Genomic DNA, 24,649 nt, shown 5'->3' on the forward strand with positions numbered 1-24,649 from the left:
AGTGATCTAGGTAGAGAGAGGAGCGGTCGGAGGATAGTGAACTCGGAAAGTAAAGCATGTAGCTTTTTCTTCGCCCAAATCAATGTCAAATGCAGTGTCGTCGTCCGAAAGGAATCACTGTCAGTGCTTTATCATATAGTCTGTTTTTATGTTTAATCTAGCTCTTGTCGATAAGGAATTACGGTATTCCATCTCCTATACACCATCATTTCTTCAGAAAAAGAAAGGTTCGTATCAATTACCTTAAACCCGTTTGTCGCCGGTTTCCACCTACTTTCTCGTAGATACGTAGTATGCGATATGTTGCTCGATGGCTCCTTTAATTAAAACAAGACAAACTGTTCGTTGCAGCTGTTTGAAGGAGTCACTGTTTCTGACAAGGCCGTAAATTTCCTAGTAATAGTGTTTATTTATGTCACTATCGGTGAATTTCGGTAATAGAGCCATTTACAAGTGGATTTAACTTACATGGCCGTGCATAAAAATCATTTGACATCGAAACACTACGCAGTTATCACCATACGTAAACAGTCACGTTATCTAATCGTGCTATTTATCATAGAGTCGACAAATATAATGTGGACTTCGCTTTTTTTTTTTACATGTTCTCCACTGTGCTTTCCATTACGTTGTTGTCAGAACGTAATGGAGCAGATATGTTTTTTTAAGTGGACGGCTGTGGTAGTGGCTGACAGGCTGTAGTTCATCTCCTAAGTTCCTTTCAGTCATGTTATGCAGCGACCTTGCAAGTCAGTCATTCCATTGGAAATTCATCTACCTGGGCATTTTGTTGAAGATTGTCATTAGCGTCTATGAGAAAGGAAACTCTCGACCAATTGTACGTCTGAAAAGTCATCTCTGTACCCCTGTATCGAATTCTTCTCTCAACCAAGTAAGATGTATAGCTTCGCTAGTATATCTGCATCTGCGTCCATTCTCTATAAAACAGTGCGAAGTGCATGACAGAGGGTATCTTACATAATACTTCCCCGTAACGGGACACCACCACCACATAACTATTTTTTCTCCGCCATCTTTCTGCTTTTGTAACAAGTACCACTTTCCCACCCGATTAATTCTTCACCTGTTTGCAGCACATTCTTCCTCTCATTATTCGGACACTCTTCCAGTTTCACAATAAACTGATTTGTCTCTTCGTTGTCGCTAGGAAGACGTGTACTGTTGGGGATGTGATTAGATTAGACAAGGACTAGATTTAATTTTCGTTCCGATAGGTCCATAGTTAGGGGATCCTTCAGAATGTAGAAAATGTTATAACATCTGAGTTAGAGTTATACGCTGTGCAGACAGTTATTACGCAGACTTCGGACACTTTGTCGTGTAGATAAGGCCAGTTATCGGCCTATTTGTGAAGTGGCTTCTCTGGGCCGACTATCTGCGACGAACTTCTCCTGCGTCTCAGAAGCCTTACAGAGATAGTTTGTGTCGCATTAAGCTCTCTCGATACTGGTCATTGTCTGAACTGCTAAGGGACGTCCGAGGATTCTCCGTGTTCCAGATGTCGCATTTGTGGCATTCTGTTATAATCTTCACCGAGAGACCGCGCCCTGTTTGCAACGCATGTGTAAATACGACTTAGACATTGAAGGATCGATGCTTTGCTGTTTGTTGACTTTGAAACACATACCTGTTCGAAGCTACACAGATTTATTATATACTCGATTTTTGGGGAAGTCGTGGCAGCTTGACTGCTCACCATTTCTCTTTGCAGTTCCTCCTTTCTTGATATATTTGACTATGGGACAAGAGTGAAAATAGTGTACTGCACCATTTCTGATATGTAGTGACGTAGATAACGTCCGAAACTCCTTGAGGTTCAACCCTGGCGATGCTGTTGGTATAGGAAAGTTACAGTGCCAGAAAGTACGAACAGTAGCGAAATTAGGAAGATCTGCAGTCTGTCCACGTTTGCTGCACGACTGGCAGTTGATCCTCAGTATCAAAAACTTTAATACATTAGGAACAAATAGGCAAAAGGACGTATTATTTACCCAGCGGAGATCAACCATTGGAATCAACATCAACCGGGAAATATCTAGAAGTTGTAGGAAAAACAGATGCTTGGCTGAGATTCATTGGAAGGATCCTACGGAGATGCAGCTCATTCACGGTAGAGGTATCGTACAAAACCAGTGTTCGACCGTTTCTCCAGTACTGCTCGCCGTTGTGGGGCCCTTACCACGTAGCATTAATAGAGAGGTTAGGGAAGATTCAGTGAAGAGCGGGTTCGTTGCGGAGGCGTTCACCGAACACTAGTTTCAGACGCTGCAAGAGAGGCGTTGTGCGTCACGTTAATGTTCCGAGATCGCGTGTTCCGAGAAGATCGAGGCAAAACATTACCTCCTCCATGTACAGTTCGGTAATTCACCGTGCGTGGAAAATCTCAGAGAAATTTGAGAGCATACGGAAGATTTTACCGAAAGTTATTATTCCCTCTTACCAGTCGCGAATGAAACAAGAATGTAGGTACATCGTAATTACTATGAGACGTACTCCCTCCCACACACTGAAAGTTGGTTTGCGGGAAGTATATATACGTAGATGTCAGTGTAGATGATGCAGATTGTATGTCCTCTATACTAAGTAACTAAGGACTTATTGAGTTTGAATTTTAAGTTGACGTCTGATCAGTAGCGAGTGTCCATTGAACTTCGTACGTGAAACGATAGTCATACACTTTTCACATATTTTTTCTTCCTCATTCCTCTTTTTATTATTTTATTAAAAAAAAAAAAACTATTCGTCTCTCAGTTTAGTTCTCTGCTTCCAGTGGATGCCGACGAATTTTATGAACACAACTGCGTGACGAAATGCCTTCTCTGGTAATTTCACGTGGAACGTAATAATAGTCACCCACATTCCTCCTTTTTTGCTCCTCACAGCTGCAAATTTAGGTTAAGTAGAGTTATACCGCGCGGCACTGGTTAATATCTGCGTTGAAAAGGACTCCATAACGTTGGAAGGTCTGTTGGTTTCAATATTGCTCATTCTGCTCTTTCATTCCGAGCGTTTTAATGATTAAAGTTTTCTGGGTCATGTTTACTAACAGATCTTTTTATTATACTAAACAGTATATTCGAAATTTGTTCTATAATATTTCGATGTCTCTGTTTTTATTTATTTCGATTTCGCATCTCCCTATTCGTGCGGAATCTGAGGATAGTAGTAGTAGTTGAAATCGCCTTATTCGATACACAAAAATTTTATTGGCAGCTCTTTAGTACCAGAGAAGAGTTTTTTTCTTTCTGGCTGTCGTCTTCGGAGATTTTTCTAGTTTGACGTAATCTACATATTCCGTCACAGGCCGTTATTACAATTTCAGCTCATCGCAGCAACCCACAGCTTCCGTAAACTTAATTATTGACTTTTTTCTCAGCCTTCGTGTCGTTTCTCAGCTAAAGATTAACTAAACTCAACCTAGGAAATTCCGCAAGCTCCATGAACGTCGATGAAACTACAGCAGAGATCGTTAAAGATGTGAAGGTTAATTATCATTGGAACAGTGACACATGCAAATTGCGCTCCATATTGTAGGTCTTGTAGGTCAGTTGCTTTACTACGAGTATGTCTCTTGTGGCTATATCCACAACGTTACTGTAAATTGAATAGGACTACGCTGAATTACTTATTTCTTTTATGCTCTAACACGCTGTCATTTTGCCACTGCGCGGCTGTGTGATGAGAAATTTAGTTGTTATTTCTTGTCCGTATATTAGCGTCAGTGAGGTGTGTCTGAAGGATGTGATCAACCCCGAGTTTGTCGGCCATCACACACCCTTTAAAGTGAATAATAAACTGGGTAAGATTTTAGTAGTTATAGCAGTAGTAGTTCATTTTTGAAGGATGTTGGACACTTCATGGTGTTACATTTAAGAACAATTAATAAATATAATTCATTTATACTGGCATTAGCCTAATATGGCAAGGACGGAGCAGGTAGTCGACCGTGGCCTTATACAGCGTGCGGTGCTAAAATCCGGACAAATGAAACTTTTTTAAAAAGCAAATTTATTAAAACAAAATATAAATGAAAATGAAAATCCTCTAACATATAAGTGGACAAGGAGGGTAAGATTTTAGTAGTTATAGCAGTAGTAGTTCATTTTTGAAGGATGTTGGACACTTCATGGTGTTACATTTAAGAACAATTAATAAATATAATTCATTTATACTGGCATTAGCCTAATATGGCAAGGACGGAGCAGGTAGTCGACCGTGGCCTTATACAGCGTGCGGTGCTAAAATCCGGACAAATGAAACTTTTTTAAAAAGCAAATTTATTAAAACAGGCTCAGTACTAAGTGCAACAAGACTTAACGTGGACCTAGATGGCCCCAACGAATAAATAAATTAGTAGTGGTATCCTTCAGGAGTAACATTACTCGATGTAATCCCCTTCTGCCGCAATACCCGCCTCCAATCTTTTTTGAAGCGACCGAACGCACTCTAACGTTGTCCGCATTCACGAATGCTGCTTCGATAGCGGGACTACGCTCCAAACATAGTAATCGAGGGGGCTCAAATCCGGGCTACTCGGAGACCAGAACTCCTTTGACCAGAACACTTCACCGTTATCCGAGAGCCAGTTTTGGACTAGGGCTAGTATGAGGTCCCCCTCTGCCATCCGACGCATTGTTCGCTCGCTTGACGTTCAATACTGACGCCAGTTTCCTCAGCGATTGTCCCGAGTCCTCCGAAATCAGCACCTGAGCCTTTTCGATGACTGCCGCAGTTCGTGACACGCGTTTCTTCGAATGAGGTTTCTTGAGGTTTCTTGAGGTTTCCTCGCCGGGTTAGCGGAACGTCCCCCAGAATTTTCCGAAGCATTATACTTGGCCTCAATATCATAAACGGTTGATCTCTGGTGCCCGAAGAATCTAACTATTTCAGTGGGCGTAGGGCCAGAGCGAAGACTATCTATAATCGCGGCTCTTCGATTGTACTCCGTACTTGTTCGTTACATCTCGGCCATTTGAGGTTCTGACTGTTTGCTAGATGCCTATGACTTCCAAGAACGCCAGTCCGGCGGAACTACGATATAGCGGCAAATTCAAATTGAAATTTTTCAAGATCCAAGCGCCGCACTCTTTAGTAGAAACCATACCAACATGACTGAATTAATTTGTGGAAACCACGGAGAACCTAAATCAGATTGGAGACTGGAGCCTCTGTCTTTCCGACTACAAGGCTAATCTGTTTGTTCAGGCCCCAGCGACAATCCAGTAATCCTGATTTATGTTTTGCGTTCTTTCCCTAAATTAATTCAGCCAGGTTCTGGGTTGTTTCCTACTATAACGCCGCGGTAGACTGCCTGTCCCATCCATGTCAAACTACAGCTGTAAGGATTTAACTACTTGTAAATACGAATTATGTTTTTTCCTCGTTCTTAAATTGTGATATAGTGACGTGTCCAGTAATTTGTAAAGTTGGTCCACAGATGAATAAAACTACTAGTACTACTAGAAACTTAACGGTTTCCTGCGCAGTCGTGGTACCAAACGAGGTGACTCATACGCGAGCGCCGCGAGTTTCAGATCAGTATCGACTTCTATTTCTGCCTGTGTCCCGCATCGGCGCAGGGTCGGCGTGGTGGTTAACGGATTTGGCACGGTTAATTTACGGGGTGGTGGGATGCCCTTCCTGTCGCCGCCCCGCCGTCCTCGGGCGCAGAAAGTGTGCACCCCCAAACTGTCTATGTATAGTGGGCGAATTGAGCCGAAGTTTTCTAAGTGTTTGCGAATCCCGTAACTGAGGCGGGACTAGGGTACCAGCCCGGTATTCACGTATTGGGATGTGGAAAACAGCCTAGAGAAATCACACCCAGGCTGGCCCGCGTAGAATCCCCCGTCGTTGATCCGCCGAGCAAATTCAGTCCGGGCAGGCGCACCTCCCGTCCCGGAAGCGCCGCTTTAACACGCACGACTATTCGGACGGGTCAGGTCAGTATCAATTGATAACGATTTAGACTTCCGTGATTTCCCCAATTCGTCGTAGGCTAACGCTGTGAGTCGCTTTCTTCTACAATCTGTCTGCGACTGAGTTAGTGTCGCTTGTACACTACTGGCCATTAAAATTGCTACACCAAGAAGAAATGCAGATGATAAACGGGTATTCATTGGACAAATATATTATACTAGAACTGACATGTGATTACATTTTCACGCAATTTGGGTGCATAGATCCTGAGAAATCAGTACCCAGAACAACCACCTCTGGCTGTAATAACGGCCTTGATACGCCTGGGCATTGAGCCAAACAGAGCTTGGATGGCGCGTACAGGTACAGCTGCCCATGCAGCTTCAACACGATACCACAGTTCATCAAGAGTAGTGACTGGCGTATTGTGACGAGCCAGTTGCTCGGCCACCATTGACCAGACGTTTTTAATTGGTGACAGATCTGGAGAATGTGCTGGCCAGGGGAGCAGTCGAACATTTTCTGTATCCAGAAATGCCCGTACAGGACGTGCAACATGCGGTCGCGGTCGTGCATTATCGTCCTGAAATGTAGGGTTTCGCAGAGATCAAATGAAGGGTACGCCACGGGTCGTAACACATCCCTTTCGCACTACGTTTCCTGAGTTGTGTATTCACGTTTAATAGTTGGTTGCACCGACTTTCATTCTGTTCTCGTCATACAGAAGAACGTATGAAATGTTAAAGACAGCAATATTAAACCTATAAACACAAATGACTTCATAAGTAGTTTCCGAATCTGCATGAAAACTGGAACAGCTTGGATGGCGTGTACAGGTACAGTTGCCCATGCAGCTTCAACACTATACCACAGTTCATCAAAAGTAGTGACTGGGTATTGTGACGAGCCAGTTGCTCTGCCACCATTGACCAGATGTTTTCAATTGGTGAGAGATCTGGAGAATGTGCTGGCCAGGGCAGCAGTCGAACAGTTTCTGTATCCAGAAAGGCCCGTACAGGACCTGTAACATGTGGTCGTGCATTATCGTGCTGAAATGTAGGGTTTCGCAGGGATCGAATGAAGGGTAGAGCCACGGGTCGTAACACATCTGAAATGTAACGTCCACTGTTCAAGGTGCCGTCATTGCGAACAAGAGGTGACCGAGAGGTGTAACCAACGGCACCTCATACCATCACGCCAGATGATACGCCAGCATGGCGATGACGAATACACGCTTCCAATGTGCGTTCACCGCGATGTCGCCAAACACAGATGCGACCATCATGATGCTGTAAACTTAACCTGGATTCATCCGAAAAAATGACGTTTTGCCATTCGTGCACCCGTGTTCGTCGTTGAGTACACCATCGCAGGCGCTCCTGTCTTGTGATGCAGCGTCAAGGGTAACCGCAGCCATGGTCTCCAGCTTATAGTCCATGCTGCTGCAAACGTCGGCCAACTGTTCGTGCAGAAGGCCATTGGGATCCAGCACGGCGTTTCGTATTACCCTCGTGAACCCACCGATTCCGTGTTCTGCTAACAGTCATTGGATCTCGACGAACCCGAGCAGCAATCTCGCGGTACGATAAACCGCAATTGCGATAGGCTACAGTCGGACCTTTATCAAAAGTCGGAAACGTGATGGTACGCATTTCTCCTCCTTACACGACGCATCACAACAACGTTTCACGAGGCAACGCCGGTCAACTGCTGTTTGTGTATGAGAAATGGGTTGGAAACTTTCCTCATGTCAGCACGTTGTAGGTGTCGCCACCGGCGCCAGCCTTGTGTGAATGCTCTGAAAAGCTTATCATTTGCATATCACAGCATCTTCTTCCTGTCGGTTAAATTTCGCGTCCGTAGCACGTCATCTTCGTGGTGTAGCAATTTTAATGGCAGCGAGGAGGGAAACTTGTACTGTGCCACTTTCGGATAAGCAAATGGATCGCTAACCGTGTGAGCGACAATGTACTCGGCCGTCCGGTAAACATGTCTAAATATCACTGTACGTCTTTCGGTGAATGGCTTTGTTAAGCAGTACACTGAATACTTGCTATTCTTGGTTTTATTTGTTACAGGATCAATATTTTACTATTCAACCGCAAACAACATACTCTGGCGTGCTATGTGTGTCTTATTATGGTGGACAACATGTCTTCATCAAACAACACCACTACCGATCGTTTTACGAAACAATGTTCACTGATCGGATCACAAGTACTAATTTAAGAAAGAACTTCTACCTTTAGAATGCGTGATCTGATGAACAAATCACCTACGCCTTTGCAGTACTCAGGCACACGCAACTATTTGTAGTTTGTGTTGTGTCTCGAATTATTCACGTCATTCTGTTTCTCCCCCGCGAGTAAACCAACATTAATCACAGTGAATAGTTTTTTACCAGACGCTGTGTTGAGATAAAATTATTCGATTGCAATATTGTGTTAATTGATGCAGTTGCAATCACACAATGCTGCTCTTGAGTACCAGCCGCGTCAGCTTCCAAATGCAGCGCGGGTTCGTACTACTTTGATAAGAGCGAAACGGTAACCCTGCACTGACTGCTTTTCTCTTAGAAGGTCGCAGAACCTATCATGCGAGCCGTCCTACGGTTCAACTACTCGTATTTCAGTTACCTTTGTGACTCTGAGTTTAGCTTTTTCTGTGCTCAACTTTCAAGATTTAAATACACGATTGTAGCGCCTGTGACTTAACAAAAGTGTTCAAGAATAATAGCAAACGAGTGAAAAATTAATCTGTTCGTAGCTAGCGTTGTTATAAAACCAAAATGCTGTGCAGAATAGCACTCTCGTGCAGAATAGCTCTCGTATAGTTAATCTTCCAAACAAATGAAATAACAGTTTGACGGTAACAGTCCGTTAATGCAACTTTCTGTCATTAGTATGATAATATCTGTTGCCTAAATAATACTACTTTCCCACACAAATCCCGTATTGGCTCTAAATATATGAATAACCAATAATTCTAGCTTTTCGTAATTCAGTGCAAGTTAAACTTAAATGGCGGTCCAACGCGTACTTACGAATCTCGCAGGCTTACAAAAAATGGCTCTGAGCACTATGGGACTCAACTGGTGAGGTCATTAGTCCCCTAGAACTTAGAACTAGTTAAACCTAACTAACCTAAGGACATCACAAACATCCATGCCCGAGGCAGGATTCGAACCTGCGACCGTAGCGGTCTTGCGGTTCCAGACTGCAGCGCCTTTAACCGCACGGCCACTTCGGCCGGCTCGCAGGCTTACACCTCTGTTGATTCACTTCATTTAACTTGCCGACCCACGAGTTAAATACTCACAAAATCCTGTACCATTAAAGTAATGTTCTTCAAATAAGCAAGCTCTGTATTGTTATTCAAATATTCATATGGCAATTCATGGTTAAATATTCTCGTTTAAAGCTTACAAACCTGTTCTCTACAGTTAGCGATGAATGTAATTACTTGCCAGACTGATTACTGGTAATCTTTCTTTACTATCATTGCGGAATGCTTCGTAACATTAACTGTTCAAAATCTTATTTCAGTTTCTCAAATTATTCCTACTTTTCCTTCAGAATTACTGATTATTGCTTTTTACACTCTTATTTGCAAATTATGTCTGTAATTAACAACTACTTCGTAATATTCTTGGTTATACCACAGGCTCTTAAACTTCCAGCTGTTTTACCAAACCTCTCTGATTTTTCTCTTCGTAACATTCTCTTTCTTAAAACTGTAGCTTTCTGCACTCATTTTTTTCCTCTTTTTTTTTGCAGCAGCGGAGAGTAGGTGGGTTTCAGTTTGATAATAAGTCTGATTGTATTTTTTTTTTTTTCAAACAAAAAAAAAGGTTCAAATGGCTCTGAGCACTATGGGACTTAACTTCTAAGGTCATCAGTCCACTAGAACTTAGAACTACTTAAACCTAACTAACCTAAGGACATCACACACATCCATGCCCGATGCAGGATTCGAACCTGCGACCGTAGCGGTCGCGCGGTTCCAGACTGTATCGCCTAGAATCGCTCGGCCACCCCGGCCGGCTTCAAACAAAAATGACATGTGACGAGGGTTAAAACTCCATGACACGCGGTCTAAATATCACTAAAATAAATAAAAATGAACCAAACTCTGAAATTTAACAGGTTAGGCTACAGAGTCACTTCAGGCGTTGGACCAACATATCGCGCAAACTGAAGACGTTATTTTAAGCCGCTCGTAACTTTCTATTCAAAGTAGATAGACCTGCTGTATTTGCCCATTCAAATGGTTCCATCGTTATTGGTTCAGTTCCACTGAGGATAAAATTAAACCTTGAAATCTGAGTCGCAAAATTGAATCACCAACCGCTGTTACCATACAACTTTCCGCCCAGTTGCTTGTAGTGTCTGTAAAAAAATTTACGTAACCATGCAATGGAGTTACATTTCCCACAAACCCATAACAGTACCACCATATATCCAAAAGCTTCGGCCCAGCCAAGTGCCGACTGCCTAACGAACGGTTGACTCTCAGGTCAAAAGTGAACTACCCATACCTCAAGCTGACCATACTGGCGTTAATTTCATTCGGAACCGTTTTCCGAGCAAATGAACAGCGTGTTTCTCCACCTTTAACAATCAAGTCGTTTTTATTCGCAACCGCACGCTGATGCCAGTGTGGGTAGCTGCGCGGTTATTTATTCCGTGCGGCCCTAGGTTCTGCTTTGCTGCAAACCACCTTCTGGCCACTGTACGACTGCATTACATACCCTCCACAATTGCAGCATTATAAAAGAAACACATATGAAAAACATCGGACACACGAAACACGCTTGTAAGTCCTTGCTTCTGCTACAGTTGACCACCAACGGGGCTGAAGCGACCAAATCGGATGTAAAATTTGCTCTTGAAAATTTTGGACCCTTGCTGACTCCTCTCTTCCCTTCCACGCTTACCTAATCCCCACCATGCTTTCTACGAGGTAGACTGTCTGGCCAGTAGCCTGTAGACAACAACGTGTGTTTAGACTTGCAGGAAAATTAAAGAAATGAGAGCGGCGGAAAAGTTCGGACTCGCGACCTCGTTTTAAATAAGGTCATAATAAAAGCCGCGGTGCCGCCTTCAACTGGTTCGGTGCAAAGATAAACTCACTCAGCGCTGAAATAAGCTCGAGAGCACCGTGATAACGATGGGCGAGAGAAATTTCGAATCGGGACGGCAAGCCTGGCTGCTAAGTTGCGTACGTGTTCGCATTCCCCGCGAAACGCTGGCGCATACCGGCCAACCTCTTCGACTCAGCTGTGCTTGTTGGCCTTGGAGCAGCTGACGCAAATCAACATGGAGCTCCAATTCAGGCGCCACAACGATGTTCGACTGACTTACCCGTCGTGTGTTGCAACGTTCCGAAACCACGGTTCCGCGTTTCTAGTTGGTCGAGCATTTAGGTAGTTTTTAATATCATTCATATTGGATACCATTTCCTCTATCGCGCATTGCCTGTGTAACGTGACGTGCTTCCGCGGTCTCCTAAGAATGTCAGTGTAATGTCTGTTCCATCCGGTTCTTTTGATTTAGTTTTCCTACCGTTACCCGCTGATCAGGAAAATATTTCAGTGTACTTTAAATTCCATAGCTTACCCAAAATAAATTTCGCTACATTCTATTGCACCAGCTTATCCACGGAAACTAGTCGTCGAACTGGCTCAGCCGCGTTTCACGAGTGACATGGAGACTAGCAGAAAGAACTTGAACCATTTTGGGAAACTTGCTGTGACTGTAATTTGTTCCCGTGAGAAAAAGTGCTCGGTGAAATGGGTGGCCGTCTCTATTTACCGGAAGATAGCCGGCTTTTTCAGCGATTTGATGAGGAAAGAATTTGCTACAGGAGCCAGACCGGCATTGTAGCGAAGTCAGACGGGCAGCCTCTACATCTGCATCAGTTCTCCTCTAACCACCTGACAAGTGTGGCGGAGTTCTGGTACCTCTATCAACCAAAAACCCATCCCAGTTCCTCTCGCGAATGCCGCGTGGGAGGAACGATTGTCGGTAAGCCTCTGCATTAGCTCTGCTTTCTCGCTGTGCTCATTTCGCGATATGTATGTGGAAGGAAGTAATACGTTGTCCGACTCTTCCTGGAAGGAACTCACGCAAAATTTGAATAGTAAACCTCTCAGTGATGCACAACGCCTCTCTTGTAAAGTATGCCTCTGGAGTTTGCTGAGCATCTCTGCAACGCTCTCTCACCGACTGAGCTACCCTGTGACGAAACGCGCCGCTCATCGTGGGATCTTCTTTGTCGTTTCTATCAATCCTACGTGGCACTGGTGCCAGATTGACGAACAGTCCTTAGTTACAGCATCGCTTATCTCAAATGAATACACCTTTTGTTAATTGGAAGTGGATATACAGTACGCTGTGAAAGAGATCTCAGCTGCGCTGTGATATGTCACATTAATGCCGGCCTCGGACCACTGATTTGACACTCTGACCTCTGCATACTGAAGTTGCCCCCGTCTCGTCACAGGAGTCATTCCATCAGTCATAGATAAGCACTGAAGACGCCAGTGTATTTGTAGCACAGAACTGCACCGTTTTCTATTTTTATCAATACCGTGAGGAGAGTATCAGTGCCACAGAGGCTAACGGAAATTAACTGGTTCTACTGACCAATGTGCCGATATTCTTAACTCTCTGTAAAACTTCCCTAGTAAAATTGACGTCTCAGAGGCGGAGTAGCGTCATTATGAATTACTGATTAGGGAAATGATAACAGCTATTCCTTGCGCCGTAACGTATGGAGAAGTGAACATCTTGTTGGAATTTAGCTTTTAAGTAAATATAAACTGAACTTGTCAGTTCACTAGTTGGATATCGTTGGTCTTTTGCGAAGAACTATTCTTAATAAAGTTTTATGGATCTGTTAGCAATATTGTTTCGTATGAGATCACAAAATTTCACAGTTACTGTATCTGGTAGCTAAAATTTTACTACGACTGCATAAACTGCTTATGGTACGGTCGAATGATCTAAACTGTGTTTCTAGTGTATGTAGAGATATTTTTGTATGTATATGAGTCATGAAGCTATATACAAAACTATACTGAATTTTAACAATCCGATATTTTCTTAAAACCAAGCAAGCACATCTTGTACCTACGTCAGCAGTACAAAGATAGAAATGACATTAATGGTAAGTAGATGGTTATGAGAGATGCTTTTTCTTTAGTAACTGTGAAAGAGCAAAGGCTAGGTTATATATGCATGTATATGAGTACGTGGTGTCTATTCTTTCGGACATGTCCGAAGGAGCAGAAACCCACGTGGAATCAGCAGCTGTAATACGTATTATGTAAACTGAAGATGGAAGGGAGATAGGAAATGAAAGTGAAGGAACTCTTTGTACTAGCTGCGTCGGGACTTTCTGCAGTCAGTGGCGACGAGTAAAAATGAGTGCCAGATCAAACCCGGGACTCCCGGATTAGTGTCGATGTCCGGTGTGCCGGCCAGCCTGTGGATGGTTTTTCAGGCGGTTTTTCGTCTACCTCGGCGAATGCGGGCTGGTTCCCCTTATTCCGCCTCAGTTACACCATGTCGGCGATTGCTGTGCAAACACCGTTTCCACGTACGCATGCACCATTAATTATTCTACCACGCAAACACTTGTGGTTACACTCGTCTGGTATGAGACGTTCCCGTGGAGGGGCGGGGATGGGGGGGGGGGGGGTTCCACTGGGTGCGGAACCGCACAATAACCCTGGGTTCGGTGTGGGGCGGCGGTGGGGTGGGCGGACTGCTGTGGCCTGTTGTGGGGTTGAACCAACCACTGAGGGCTATGGCGGGACGAAGCCTCTTCGTCGTTTCTAGGTCTCCGTTTTAATACATAGATACACCCCTCGGCCGACCCAGATTCGCACCTACCGCAACCTATCCCCAGTCCGCGTCCATGTCCCCTTTGTCCGAAAGAACACGCCACGGATTCACATACGTGATTCGCCTGGAAAGGCTATGAAACCACCACCTTCGGTGCCAATACACAGTTACGTCCAACTTCCTGTGGGAATCTCAAAGTATCAAGCAAAGAGTACATGGACGGGAACTGCGAATAGGCTACACGTGAATGTGGTTCGACCGAGGGGCGTACCAAGAGAGCCGGCGTAATTACTATAAACACTCTGTCCGGCTTGTGCTGTGGTTAATGCAACTGACTAGCAAGCGGGAGATCCTGGGCTCTAATCCCGGTCCGCACACATTTTCACTTGTCTGCACTGTCTCCGCGTAAAGTTCCGGTGCAGCTGATATTATGAACTCCCTCCATTTCCTTTACTGTCTCCTCCCCCCTTTTCACTTTCAATTTACGTGAGATATTCATGCTTAGTGAGTGTCACGGATTGTGTTTCCAGGTTGACTTTTTCACTCGGCAGCGGCGTGTGGTCTGTTCTGTTGAACTTCCTGTCGGATTAAAACTGTGTTACGATCCGGGGTTCGAACCGGGAACCTTGCCTTATGTGGAGAGTGCTCTTAACGGCTGAACTACCCAGGCAGGATTGAGCATCTGTCGTCACAGGAGAACTTACGTGAAGTTTGGAATGTTAGAGACAGGTACTAATACGTGACGCTGTGAGATGAGTCTGAGGCGAATCGTCAGATGTTCCTGTATAGCTCACTCCGTAAGTGTATTGGCGGGGAAAGGCAAGGTTCTGGGTCCGAGTCCGGGTCTGACATGCAGTTTTAATCTGCCAGGAAATTTCATGATGTGATGTGTACGTTTGCCGCCTCCGTTGTGGTAAAGATAATATGCTTGTGATTGTCGAGCCTTGAAAAGGATGAACTTGTGATGGCGACTGAGTGTGGGTTCTTTGTTGTGTTGCAGCCCTGAAGCCTGGCGAGATCCACGAGCCCTTTCTGCCCTTCCTGGAAACGCTGAAGGTGTCGCAAGTACTGCTAGATGTAAGTATGCTTCCTCGCCTTATTAGCCAACAATATGCAAACATCTCTGACAGTACAAAGACACGCGAAACAGTAAGTTAGATCGTCCAACCACTCAGATTTTCGTGATGCTTTGCCAGAAACGTATGTCTATATCTTTTCGCTTTGCGCAGTTAAGTGGATTTATTAAAGATGTAGTTTCGAGTTGTGAGAAAGTGATTCTCTCACATGTTTAGATCAGGAGCAAATGAGACATACGTGGCGGGACGTGGGGCACTGCAGCGCGAGTTTTCGTGGTTGGAGGTTTTTGTACCAGTGCGCGAGTTGTGGCGCAGGCCAGGACGACACTGTACCACGGCTTCCGCTTGAAACTGAAGTGTCTCTCTCGGGCACTGAGAATCCCCCAACTGAAGAATCCGGGACACCTCGACCTCACGGTGAAACACAAGACAGCACTTCATCGTCGACACCTCTTAATACCTCGATGGACGTGCTTCTGTTTCAATGACTGGACCTTACTTCAGCTATGTTTACATCTGCACTCGTCAAGCCGCCTTACTCTGTGTGGCGGAGCGTACCTCTTGTGCCAGGAAGTTACGTTTCCCCTTTCCTTGTCCCATTCGTCAATGCTGCGTGGGAAGAAAAGGCTGCCGACAAACTTACGTATGAGATCTGATTCTCTGGATTTTTTATCGACGTGGTCATTTCTCGAGATGCATCTCGGAGGAATGAATGTATTGGCAACTCTTCTTTGGACCTACACTCTATGAATTATAACAGTAACCGTGTTACACAACGCATCTCTTGTAGCATCTGCCACTGGAGGTTTTTTGAGCGCCTCTGTTAACTTTCTCACGGGTAGTAACTGCCGCTCTTCTTTGTATCTTCTCTGTCTCTTCTGTTAATCGCGCTTGGTAAGGGTCCCTGACTGGTGAACTGTACAGAAGAATACATTTCCTTAAGATTGTCCCAATGACACTCAGTCTGGGATCTGCTTTGCCGACAATTTATTTCATACGGTCATTTCACTTTGTTACTGCGGATGGTAGCACTCCTAGGTATTTTACTGTTGTTGTTTCCAGTGATTTGTCACGAATAGCGTTATTGAACAGTAATGAATCTCATCGCATATTCAAACATAATGTGTTAAATTTATTTAAGTTCACAGTGAAGTGTCAACCCTTTTCCTGCCAATCCCTGCAGTTGCTAAACATCGCCGACAATTTTCCCAATTAAGTTTTTACATCTACATATGTAATGCTAGTTCTATGTCTTTTATATACACCTCTCTCTCTCCGTTTTTAAAATATACACAAAAAGAAGCTGCCGATCCAGTTTTCCTTCACTTCCAGTTGGTAATGGATATTACAGCCTTCAGAGTAGAAAGATTTCCACATACGCTCGTAAACCCCGTGGAACTGACTCCGGTTCAAACGGAAGCGCTTTAGTGAACTGAATTGTTGTCAGAAAAAGCAGGCTTCAGAGCGAATTGAGTCGAGTTTTTCTCGTGTTCGTGTTGTATCCGCTTTTCCATTCTGATTTCTTCCTTTTTTTCATTGTTATCCAATAACATTTCCTCATAAAAATCCTTCTCTGTACTAGGATCTGTGGGTGCAGACACTGCTTCAGAAGAGAAAAAAGCAGTGTAAGCAATGGTTAGGAAACTGTCCCTCCCACTCGCGCCCGTTGCTCTGCCCTCCGTAGTCGTCTGTGTCCCAGAGTGCGCCTGGTCTTCTGCTCATTACGCTTCCATAACTACGTGCGAGGGCGTGCTGAAAAATAATGCCTCTGAGTTTTTTTAGGTGAAAACTTTTAAAGCATTTTGAGGAGAATAAACATCATTAACATTCAACATCTTCATTGTTCATGTCTACATCTCTGCAGTCCTCTGCCGCTGGAGCGTTCCGAATTGTAGAGCGTACCATGGCGGTGTGTAACGTAACTATGTCGGTGCCTAAGAAACAGCGTGCTGTAATCGAGTTTCGAATTGGAAGAGTTCGTCCACAGGTGGAACATGCTCTCCATCAGCTTGACAGTGCCAGATCACGCACGAATGCTACGACGTCTGCAACAGTCCGACATCTTCGGTTCACTGCCATCGTTCATCCTCCGTACAGTCCCGACTTGGCCCCATCCGGTTTTCATCTCTTTCCAACACTTAAAGAACAACTTCGAGTACTTCACTTTGATAGTGATGAAGCGGTGCATGCAAAGATGAGGTTGTGACTCCGTCAGCAAAGGGAAGCATTTCAGAGTGACGGTATCAAAACACTGGTCTCTCGTTGGGAGAAATGCGTTTGTTGCCAAAGCCTATGTTGAGAAGTAAATACACTACTGGCCATTAAAATTGCTACACCACGAAGATGACGGGCTACAGACGAGAAATTTAACCGACAGGAAGAAGATGCTGTGATATGCAAATGATTAGCTTTCCAGAGCATTCACACAAGGTTGGCGCCGGTGGCGACACCTACAACGTGCTGACACGAGGAAAGTTTCCAACCGATTTCTCATTCACAAACAGCAGTTGACCGTCGTTGCCTGGTGAAACGTTGTTGTGATGCGTCGTGTGAGGAGGAGAAATGCGTACCATCACGTTTCCGACTTTGATAAAGGTCGGATTGTAGCCTATCGCGATTGCGGTTTATCGTATGGCGACATTGCTGCTCGCGTTGGTCGAGATCCAATGACTGTTAGCAGAATATGGAATCGGTGGGTTCAGGAGGGTAATACGGAACGCCGTGCTGGATCCCAACGGCCTCGTATCACTAGCAGTCGAGATGACAGGCATCTTATCCGCATGAACGGATCGTGCAGCCACGTCTCGATCCCTGAGTCAACAGATGAGGACGTTTGCAAGACAACAGCCATCTGCACGAACAGTTCGACGACGTTTGCAGCAGCATGGACTATCAGCTCGGAGACCACGGCTGCGGTTACCCTTGACGCCTGCGATGGTGTACTCAGCGACGAACCTGGGTGCACGAATGGCAAAACGTCATTTTTTCGGATGAATCGAGGTTCTGTTTACAGCATCATGATGGCCGCATGCGTGTTTTTGCGACATCGCGGTGAACGCACATTGGAAGCGTGTATTCGTCATCACCATACTGGCGTTATCACCCGGCGTGATGGTATGGGGTGGCATTGCTTACACGTCTCGGTCACCTCTTGTTCGCATTGACGGTACTTTGAACAGTGGACGTTACATTTCAGATGTGTTACGACCCGTGGCTCTACCCTTCATTCGATCCCAGCGAAACCCTGCATTTCAGCAGGATAATGCAGGACCGCATGTTGCAGATCCTGTACGGGCCTTTCTGGATACAGAAAATGTTCGACTGCTGCCCTGGCCAGCACATTCTCCAGATCTCTCACTAATTGAAAACGTCTGGTCAATGGTGGCCGAGCAACTGGCTCGTCACAATACGCCAGTCACTACTCTTGATGGGCTGTGGTATCGCGTTGAAGCTGCATGGGCAACTGTACCTGTACACGCCATCCAAGCTGTTCCAGTTTTCATGCAGATTCGGAAACTACTTATGAAGTCATTTGTGTTTATAGGTTTAATATAGGTTTAATATTGCCTTTAACATTTCATACGTTCTTCTGTATGACGAGAACAGAATGAAAGTCGGTGCACCCAACTATTAAACGTGAATACACAACTCAGGAAACGTAGTGCGAAAGGGATTGCATATGGCAGTTGCACCGTTCAAAATACAATCGACGAAGTAGTCGTATTGACAAAGATATGAATGTACACTCCTGGAAATTGAAATAAGAACACCGTGAATTCATTGTCCCAGGAAGGGGAAACTTTATTGACACATTCCTGGGGTCAGATACATCACATGATCACACTGACAGAACCACAGGCACATAGACACAGGCAACAGAGCATGCACAATGTCGGCACTAGTACAGTGTATATCCACCTTTCGCAGCAATGCAGGCTGCTATTCTCCCATGGAGACGACCGTAGAGATGCTGGATGTAGTCCTGTGGAACGGCTTGCCATGCCATTTCCACCTGGCGCCTCAGTTGGACCAGCGTTCGTGCTGGACGTGCAGACCGCGTGAGTCGACGCTTCATCCAGTCCCAAACATGCTCAATGGGGGACAGATCCGGAGATCTTGCTGGCCAGGGTAGTTGACTTACACCTTCTAGAGCACGTTGGGTGGCACGGGATACATGCGGACGTGCATTGTCCTGTTGGAACAGCAAGTTCCCTTGCCGGTCTAGGAATGGTAGAACGATGGGTTCGATGACGGTTTGGATGTACCGTGCACTATTCAGTGTCCCCTCGACGATCACCAGTGGTGTACGGCCAGTGTAGGAGATCGCTCCCCACACCATGATGCCGGGTGTTGGCCCTGTGTGCCTCGGTCGTATGCAGTCCTGATTGTGGCGCTCACCTGCACGGCGCCAAACACGCATACGACCATCATTGGCACCAAGGCAGAAGCGACTCTCATCGCTGAAGACGACACGTCTCCATTCGTCCCTCCATTCACGCCTGTCGCGACACCACTGGAGGCGGGCTGCACGATGTTGGGGCGTGAGCGGAAGACGGCCTAACGGTGTGCGGGACCGTAGCCCAGCTTCATGGAGACGGCTGCGAATGGTCCTCGCCGATACCCCAGGAGCAACAGTGTCCCTAATTTGCTGGGAAGTGGCGGTGCGGTCGACGGGCACGTGCACCTTCCGCCGACCACTGGCGACAACATCGATGTACTGTGGAGACCTCACGCCCCACGTGTTGAGCAATTCGGCGGTACGTCCACCCGGCCTCCCGCATGCCCACTATACGCCCTCGCTCAAAGTCCGTCAACTGCACATAGGGTTCACGTCCACGCTGTCGCGGCATTCTACCAGTGTTAAAGACTGCGATGGAGCTCCGTATGCCACGGCAAACTGGCTGACACTGACGGCGGCGGTGCACAAATGCTGCGCAGCTAGCGCCATTCGACGGCCAACACCGCGGTTCCTGGTGTGTCCGCTGTGCCGTGCGTGTGATCATTGCTTGTACAGCCCTCTCGCAGTGTCCGGAGCAAGTATGGTGGGTCTGACACACCGGTGTCAATGTGTTCTTTTTTCCATTTCCAGGAGTGTATTATACCACATTATGATCTGTGAAAAGCCGAAATACGTCTTGGCGTAAATAAATCTATGTAAAAATTAGCTGGTTGTTGTATATCTTCAAGTAATTTAATCCACACCTACGGAGCCCAACCACCATTCTCGTGGATAAATCAGTGTTGCATAATTTTCTTTATCGCATACCATAAGAGCTGGTCCAGAATAATACACAGGCTGTTGTTGCAGATCTGAGCGCTGTTAAATGTACGACATGCGTGTGTAATTTTTGACACCCATCTATAGTACAGGGAATATGTCAGAGTTCCGTTATAAAAGGCTACATGACTGGTTAAGTGTTCATAATGTAACAACTTGTAAAACAGATTGAAGTACATGCAAAGAAATTCAAGAGGGAGATAATGGAAATGCAGTATTTTGCGTAACGTACAGTCGTGAGCTCCGTACACACACCTAGTGTTCGTTCTCACTGCCTTCACTCAACAGATCCAACATAGTGCAGCACAATTTTTATTTCTCCAAGAATACTTCAGGCTGTTCTTGTGTCGATCTTTCCTAATTATGCAGGCAACCCTCGCGCTTTCTGTGTTTGAAGCATTTGTATGCAGAAAGCGCTGCAGTTTTGTACGAGGTATCTCTTCTCTCTCGCGAGTGCAGTCAACATATTCCACGCACGAGATGTCGTATAAGATTTGTCCCCCTATGCAGTAGCGAGTTGTAGGCGACGCATAGAGATGGGTCGCACGCCCGAAGCCGTGAGAGGATCTTCTTCTGCCAGCATGACGTATAAAAATTCTCCCTGGAACACTGTTTTTCTTCTTGCACATCATACGAACTCAGAAGACAAGAGCAGTGCGTTTACGTTAGGTCGGTACCAAGAAGCGAGATAAGACGGTACTTGTGACCTTGACGCCGGAGTTCTGCGTCTGCAAAGTGCCTCTAGTAGGTTGATATTCAGGTGTTCGCCTGCGCTCCTGTTTCTTACGCTTTTACCTTGCGTCGTATCCTCCTGTCCCTCCACGATCAGAATTTCAAATTATCTGTCGATTGGCGACGCTCTTGGCGGCGATGGAGTAGTTTTTCAACCTATCTGCGCTCCATCGGTATTCTATTATCAATGCCCCAATCGATATAGTTAAATTGCCTGAACGAAGGCCAGCGGAATTAACGGCTTTAGTTGCAATTTGAAAATTTCGCTAGACTCCTGTAAATTTTTTTTTACGCTTATTTTTGTTAATCGCGAACCCTCAGTATTCCTGATATATTTTGTGACTAATTTTTATAAAATTTTATACAGTCCAGGAGTCTGGCTATTTGCACCTAAATAGCCCCTACATTTTATACATCTGCTTCTGTGCCTTTCATTTTCTTTTCACCTAGTACCGCTGTTTAACTAGTTCTTGCCCGAAATCTGTTTTATGCTATCAAGTTTTACAAGACTTCATGAGAGATTATTTTCTTTACTTTTCGAGTAAAAATTCTTATTTTAGCTCAGAAAATCACATTATTACAGCAGACTGTACGTAAAGTCGAAGTCAATTACTTAATCTTGTTTCTATCTTTCAGTCACCCTGCATTGCACTTCGTAGAGAAACTATTTTGAAAGTGTATATATGCGAATACTACGTGTTTTCCAGATTTGGCGTGCTTAATCTGGACACATTAAAAAATGTTTCCTTGTTTTACACTTTCATTACCTTTCACAGTTCCGTCTTGTGAGAGAAACTGCAGTGTTGAGAACAGAACCTCTGAATATCTCAGTTTTCTGATTACTGTCCAGCGTTTTGTTTCCGTCTCAGACGCTACTCGTAACTGTTTTATTTCTAGGAGTGTGCAAGAAACAAGTTGACAATCGTGACGAGCCACAAATGTTTTTTACGAACACAGCATGACGTATTTCGCGGTTGCAAGCGTCATCTTCGGGTAGTTCCGGTTTCCACTTTACCAGCAGCGTATGCGCTGCCTTCCATCTGGGCGGTAACATATTAACATTACTGTCGCAGACACTAAAATTACGAAGTGCAGTTGAAAATCTCACTGGGAGAATTTTGGAGAAGGTCAACTAATTAAATACTTGCTTCTATTTTCTAGGTGCATTAAGATACCTCAACGAAGATGCTGTAAATCAGTCGTACAAGGAAGAGATTAGCGTTTAACGTACCGTCGACAACTAGGTCACTAGAGACGGAGCACATGCTCGGGTTAGGGAAGGATAGGGAAGGAAAGCGGCTGTGCCCTTTCGAAGGAACCGACCCGGCATTTGCCTTACGAGGCATAGGAAAATCACGGGAAACGAAAATCAGGGTGGCCGGGCGCGGATTTGAACAGTCGTCCTCCGGAATGCGATTCCAGTGCGCTGATCAGTGCACCACCCACCTCGGTTAAATCAGTCGCGTGCTAGTGTTAGCTGGAAAACTCACCGTAGTAGAATAAGCTGCCTAATTGGAACGGTTTTCTTTCTTCGCGGTGATTGCCGCTATTCCTCCGCGAAGTGTGACAAACACATGCCGAGTTTCAGTGTGGTCTCTCTGCCGTTGATGAAGGCGAGAGAGAGGAGTAGTGAGAGAAACCTGGAGCCTGTTCATTGCGTACTCCGCTCACATCGTTGCAAGGAGACCGCCAAACGTTAAATCCCCATTCGAAGGGTGATCACCGCAATGTCTCGCGCGTGAGGTTTGTAATGTTGCCCAGGACAGTGGCGCCAAGTTTAGTGGTGAGAAAATGTGCGCCACCACGGAGACAGATGCGGATGCTGTAGATACGTTGAGGACGAGTGCGACGCGACTCTGAGGGTTAAAACCTAGAAAAGCGCCGTGTAGTTCGTAAAAAATAATTTATAATATGTTATAAACTAATTTATGATAGGTTACGAATGTCAGCTTTCTTAATAATGAGGAGTGGCAGTCCATTGTTCCCCAGGAGCGGAAACCAGACACTGGCGTCTAGTGCGAAGTCGGTGCTCTAAGTCACCCCAAGAGCGTTCCATTGGGTTCAGGTCGGGACTCTGAGCAAGGCAGTCCGTTTCAGGAATGCTACTGCCCACCCACGACTGCCTCACATGTTGTTGTTGTTGTGGTCTTCAGTCCTGAGACTGGTTTGATGCAGCTCTCCATGCTACTCTATCCTGTGCAAGCTTCTTCATCTCCCAGTACCTACTACAACCTACATCCTTCTGAATCTGCTTAGTGTATTCATCTCTTGGTCTCCCTCTACAATTTTTACCCTCCACGCTGCCCTCCAATACTAAATTGGTGATCCCTTGATGCCTCAGAACATGTCCTACCAACCGATCCCTTCTTCTGGTCAAGTTGTGCCACAAACTTCTCTTCTCCCCAATCCTATTCAATACCTCCTCATTAGTTACGTGATCTACCCACCTTATCTTCAGCATTCTTCTGTAGCACCACATTTCAAAAGCTTCTATTCTCTTCTTGTCCATACTAGTTATCGTCCATGTTTCACTTCCATACATGGCTATACTCCATATAAATACTTTCAGAAACGACTTCCTGACACTTAAATCTATACTCGATGTTAACAAATTTCTCTTCTTCAGAAACGATTTCCTTGCCATTGCCAGTCTACATTTTATATCCTCTCTACTACGACCATCATCAGTTATTTTACTCCCTAAATAGCAAAACTCCTTTACTACTTTAAGTGTCTCATTTCCTAATCTAATTCCCTCAGCATCACCCGATTTAATTTGACTAAATTCCATTATCCTCGTTTTGCTTTTGTGGATGTTCATCTTATATTCTATTTTCAAGACACTATCCATTCCGTTCAACTGCTCTTCCAAGTCCTTTGCTGTCTCTGACAGAATTACAGAGTCATCGGCGAACCTCAAAGTTTTTACTTCTTCTCCATGAATTTTAATACCTACTCCGAATTTTTCTTTTGTTTCCTTTACTGCTTGCTCAATATACACATTGAATAACATCGGGGAGAGGCTACAACCCTGTCTCACTCCCTTCCCAACCACTGCTTCCCTTTCATGCCCGTCGACTCTTATAACTGCCAGCTGGTTTCTGTGCAAATTGTAAATAGCCTTTCGCTCCCTGTATTTTACCCCTGCCACCTTTAGAATGTGAAAGAGAGTATTCCAGTCAACATTGTCAATAGCTTTCTCTAAGTCTACAAATGCCAGAAACGTAGGTTTGCCTTTTCTTAATCTTTTTTCTAAGATAAGTCGTAAGGTTAGTATTGCCTCACGTGTTCCAACATTTCTACGGAATCCAAACTGATCTTCCCTGAGGTCCGCTTCTACCAGTTTTTCCATTCGTCTGTAAAGAATTCGCGTTAGTATTTTGCAGCTGTGACTTATTAAACTGATAGTTCGGTAATTTTCACATCTGTCAACACCTGCTTTCTTTGGGATTGGAATTATTATATTCTTCTTGAAGTCTGTGGGTATTTCACCTGTCTCATACATCTTGCTCACCAGATGGTAGAGTTTTGTCAGGACTGGCTCTCCCAAGGTCGTCAGTAGTTCTAATGGAATGTTGTCTACTCCCGGGGCCTTGTTTCGACTCAGGTCTTCCAGTGCTCTGTCAAACTCTTCACGCAGTATCGTATCTCCCATTTCATCTTCATCTACATCCTCTTCTATTTCCATAATATTGTCCTCAAGTACATCGCCCTTGTATAAACCCTCTATATACTCCTTGCACCTTTCTGCCTTCCCTTCTTTGCTTAGAACTGGG

The 24,649-nt window shown here is 45.0% G+C and overlaps 1 protein-coding gene across 5 annotated transcripts in view; it reads left to right on the forward strand.

The window, feature by feature from the left end:
* LOC126480743 (uncharacterized) overlaps window positions 1-24,649 on the forward strand; it is a 1,220,032-nt gene that overhangs the window by 1,021,187 nt on the left and 174,196 nt on the right. For all 5 annotated transcript variants that reach the window (XM_050104017.1, XM_050104016.1, XM_050104015.1 and 2 more), the window contains one exon: window positions 14,788-14,864. In XM_050104017.1, the coding sequence (XP_049959974.1) occupies window positions 14,788-14,864 (77 nt within the window). The remainder of the gene's footprint in view (window positions 1-14,787; window positions 14,865-24,649) is intronic.

Source organism: Schistocerca serialis, chromosome 5 (genome assembly GCF_023864345.2).
Source record: "Schistocerca serialis cubense isolate TAMUIC-IGC-003099 chromosome 5, iqSchSeri2.2, whole genome shotgun sequence".
Taxonomy (NCBI): Eukaryota; Metazoa; Arthropoda; class Insecta; order Orthoptera; family Acrididae; genus Schistocerca; species Schistocerca serialis.